The sequence below is a fragment of the Cyprinodon variegatus genome, unplaced genomic scaffold, assembly GCF_000732505.1.
Source record: "Cyprinodon variegatus isolate N-32 unplaced genomic scaffold, C_variegatus-1.0 Scaffold446, whole genome shotgun sequence".
In the NCBI taxonomy this organism is placed as follows: domain Eukaryota; kingdom Metazoa; phylum Chordata; class Actinopteri; order Cyprinodontiformes; family Cyprinodontidae; genus Cyprinodon; species Cyprinodon variegatus.
The window spans coordinates 641,088-645,337 of record NW_015150899.1 but is presented as its reverse complement, the minus strand read 5'-3'; the positions used below and the strand labels follow the sequence as shown (position 1 = coordinate 645,337).

The window sequence follows — 4,250 nt, the reverse complement described above, 5'->3', positions numbered from 1 at the left end:
CTGTATAACTACTAACGATGCAAATTACTAAATAAACATACGGTATAATATAGAGGTAGTGAACTTTTACCAGCAGTGATGTCAAATGGATTTCTCCAAATAGCATGCCAAACTTTACCTTACAAGTAGAAACTTTGCAACAGGCATCAGTGGAAAGCCCCACCTCTGCTTTCAGCGTACGCCAAAGTACGTGAAAGAATCTCCGGGTTAAGGCCCCTTGTGGACTGGGTCCCTTTTGGGTTTGATCTCTCTGAGGTCGGGCTCCTGGTGCTCTTGTCTGCTCTTCTCTGGTGGGTACAGCCATCCCTATGTCTGTCCTCCTTGTGTCCCAGTGCCTTTTAATATCAGAAGCAGGGACCTTCACTTTATTAGTCCTGGGCCCTGTAGGGTGAGCCTGTGTCTGACATCTATTCCCTGAGCTATATTGCCAAAACAGGACACAGAAGAAAGAACAGAAGTTCACACAGGCTCATGCTATTTTTCAGGAGTTGTAGGGCAGAACTTGCTATTATTGCACATAATCATCCTTATTCTTCTCCAATTGACATGTTTTTCGAGCATTTGTGGTTTACTTCCACCACCATGGTTATAGTGGAACTTATTTCTGCTTGAATAAGGTCAGCATTTATTTACACTGGCTAGGAATGACTCAGAAAAGGGTATATTCTCATGTATTTTTTATAAAAGAAGGTGGTTTATCAATTCCTCACCCTGCTACAACGTTAGGGAGGATAATAATGACCTAATGTTACAACAATGAAAAAATATTTTAGTACTTTGTAGAGTCCATGATGGTGAAAAGACCTGCTATAAACAACCTGAAAATCTCGGATGCTTATTCTACAAAGTTGGCCTGAGTTTGATGCTATATTGATGTGATCTGAGATGGACAGGTGGCCCTATACAGCTGGACCTGATCACTTATTCAGATCGAGACCACATAATTCTTTTATGACTTAATTTAACCCGATACAGAGTTGCTGTGTTCAGCCAAAACTTAGACCTTCAACCGTTCTCCAAATCTCGCTTCCGTTCCCCAGTCTGCATGCAACATGCTTCCAGATGTTCTTAACAGAAACCAACAAAAATAGTGCCCCCCATAGTTCTGAATGGAAAACATTTAGCCCCTCTGGTTCCTGTTTTGCCATTTTGTTTACACTAGTCCAGTTGGTACAGTTGGTTGATTTTATTCTAAATTCACTGCAACTCTTTACCATCTGGTGCCTGGCTTTTCTTGTTTGGCTTGTGAAATTCAATATATTGATCCAAGGGCTGTCTGGTGCCTCTCCTATGGCCTGATAACAATATACTATGGCTATAATTCACCCAAGCTCCTTGGTTTTTGACAAAAACAGATTGCCAGAACTCTTCACTGGTCAAAAATGCACAACATGAGAGCATGTATCCATCCATACCTTTATGAGTGGGTATATATTGGGTTTAATTTTGGGAATGTTTTCTTAGCAAGTTTCCTTTAAAGCAACTGGACAATATTTTTACTCCACAGCATATCTTAGTAATGTAGTCAATGTCCATTCCTTTGTGACCACAGTATACCCTACCATTTATACCTTTCCGTTACCACTTCTAGCACACAAAAGCAACAAATCGCAAACATGATGAGTTCATTGTTTTTTATCTTTGGTTATTCAGGAACCTGTTCAGCAGGTCAACTTTGGGCTTTATAATAAAACAGGAGATGTTTGTCATGGATGTGATTCTAATAAATAGCACAGCAACTACCCCTGGGTGACAGTGGCATGGGATGCAGGAGTTTCCCCTGAAATCGAAGGGTTGACGGTTCAAACCCCAGCTCTGGCTTCAGTCATGTTGTGTCCTTCGGCAAGACACTTCACCCTCATTGTCTATTAATGCTGGTCAGAGGGTCTGTTGGCATAATTGTGCGGCAGCCTCACTTCTGTCAGTGAGCCCCAGGGCAGCGGTGGCTACAATGTAGCTTGCCAAAATCAGTTTGTGAAAGACTGAATATTGTGTTAAACGCTTTGGTATCTTGTATCCATAAGTATAGGCCATTTAACATTTTATACTTTACTTACAGCAAGGAGTTTTTCGAACTCCTTGCTGTATCTTTGACATGGAGAACATTGTGATCCAATCCTGTACTACAGAGATGGTACTTTGTAGTCACCTGATGGCAACAGCATTTACTAAATCAGTAATTAACTTTTTGCATTTCTGATTTTACACCTTTCTGATCTAAAGTAGTGATGGCTACCCAAAATTTGTGCACTGTTTGATTGTACTGGAGTGTTAGAGATTTTTAGTGATTTCTTGAGTGGTCAAAAATGACCAGCAACGAATCATATAGTCAATATTGTGTAGTTGACTCATTAGCTTGTACCTCCCTTACTCAGTTTGTGTGACAGTGAGTAGTTTTAGCACAGAGTAAGCCAAACTCCACCACGTTACATCGCATTTATCACTGCAGAGTATTTGCTTTGCCTCAGACACAGAATGCCTCCTCCAGCCTTTGTGGTTTATGACCATATATTCTCCTCATCAAGAAAAAGCAAGCTCACAAACAGGTGGATTTAAAGAAGGAAGTACTCAGACATGACACACAGAGAGCCCACACCATGTCAGCTACGGTACATCATGATGTACTTCACATCCTATTCATTCTGTGCATGGCAGAAGCATGTGGGCACACATATGCTTTGAAGGATGCACATGTAGCTGAGTCGCGTATTAACACCTGGGTGACGCGTATGGTTTAGAAGAGAAACACACATTTCTGCAGCACAGTGTGTGAGATGATCCTGCTGTAGGATTAAGCCCGTAAATCCGGCGGGTTCAGACTGTGGCTAGGCAGCTAATACGCTCTAAAAAAGGTTTGCAGCAAACGACTGCAGACTCCTTTGGCTCCATGATAATACCCATGACTACCACCTAGGCGTGTTCCCCTCAAAAGCTGCGTCCACAGATCCAGATGCCATATTTTGTTTTTTTACTGGGAGTTTACTGTCATGTTCTACTCACTGCATCTCCATCCTAACAGCACTTGTTGCTGTCTGAACTCAAAGCAAAGACAAGCAGTAAAGACGACAGAAGTTTTGTAGTACAACAGTGACAGGCAGGTTGAGTAGGAAAAAAAAATCGATATGCTTCTTGAGATAAATGGTAAAATGGTAAGGATTATCCTGTTTTAATTGTTTTTTTTTATGTATCTTCAATTTCCTTGTTTTCTTTAAGTAATTGTTACATTTTTTTCTGCAGGTTTCAGCCACAGAAGAATGTGTGGGACCTATGAGACTGACAAAGGAGCCAATTCAGGTAAGAGCATGTAGCAACATCTGCAAACACTTACATTTATATAGCTTGGAAACATGTTTGAGGACCACAGATTCAAGGATCTGTGACAAAAGTTGGCCAGCTTTTATTTTAGCCGAGAGTAACAAACCACTTTGGTTCTAACTTGTATTTTTTAAGCCAGATACTGTCTTAGACTAATTTTGTTTTTTTTTCCTTTAAACCTATTTATATTTTGTTTGTTGTTAGATTTTTTTTTTTATGAATGAAAATGTAAAGAGTTTTTTTATTTAATTTTATTCCCCACTCCCCTCCTGAGTAAACAATTTTCCTGCATTTACAGCAGAGTAATATATCCTTAGCAGCTTTGCATATATTTACTCCATTTCCTCTTCGCAATAGAGCTTAATCTAAGTCATGTTGGATGGAGAGTATTTGTGAATGTAATTGATCAGGTCTCTACTTTGGACCATTTTAATGTGTGTACACATTGATATAAACACGTTTTACACTGCTCAAAAAATAAAGGGAACACTCAAACATGCTGGTAAAGATTCTCAGACATCCAGGTCATAGTCATTACAAAAAAACTAAAAAAAAAACTAAATCAAGGTTTTGATGGACTACTGTATAAAACCTCAAACTAAACGCTATTCCTGACATTTTGAATTGAAAAAGCTTCCTGGATGGGAAGTGCAACGTCTTCAAGCTTGGAAAAAAAGTTCAGTGGATTGTTTTTTTTACTTTTTTTGGAACACTCAAATAACACATCCTTGATCTGAAAGAATGAAATATTCTTATTGAATACAAAATAACAGAAAAATTATTAATTTAGAGGTAACCCCCCAGATTACACATCTTCCGTCACTGCTCCGCCCTGCTCACGTACCTCGAATGGAGCACTAGTGCAGTCATATTGATCAATGAGAACTGTTCCACATCCAGCTCTACTCTGCCCACGTCCCCGCAGTCAATCAGCC

At 39.7% G+C, this 4,250-nt stretch overlaps 1 protein-coding gene across 2 annotated transcripts in view; it reads left to right on the top strand.

Moving 5' to 3' along the window:
• pde8b (phosphodiesterase 8B) overlaps positions 1 to 4,250 on the top strand; it is a 75,493-nt gene that overhangs the window by 25,767 nt on the left and 45,476 nt on the right. Inside the window, exons 1-2 of one of the 2 annotated variants that reach the window (XM_015389042.1) lie at positions 2,927 to 3,149; positions 3,238 to 3,294. In XM_015389042.1, the coding sequence (XP_015244528.1) occupies positions 3,123 to 3,149; positions 3,238 to 3,294 (84 nt within the window). In that variant the 5' untranslated portion in view covers positions 2,927 to 3,122. Of the gene's footprint in view, positions 1 to 2,926; positions 3,150 to 3,237; positions 3,295 to 4,250 lie in introns of those variants that run through there. The other variant, XM_015389041.1, reaches the window with a different exon arrangement.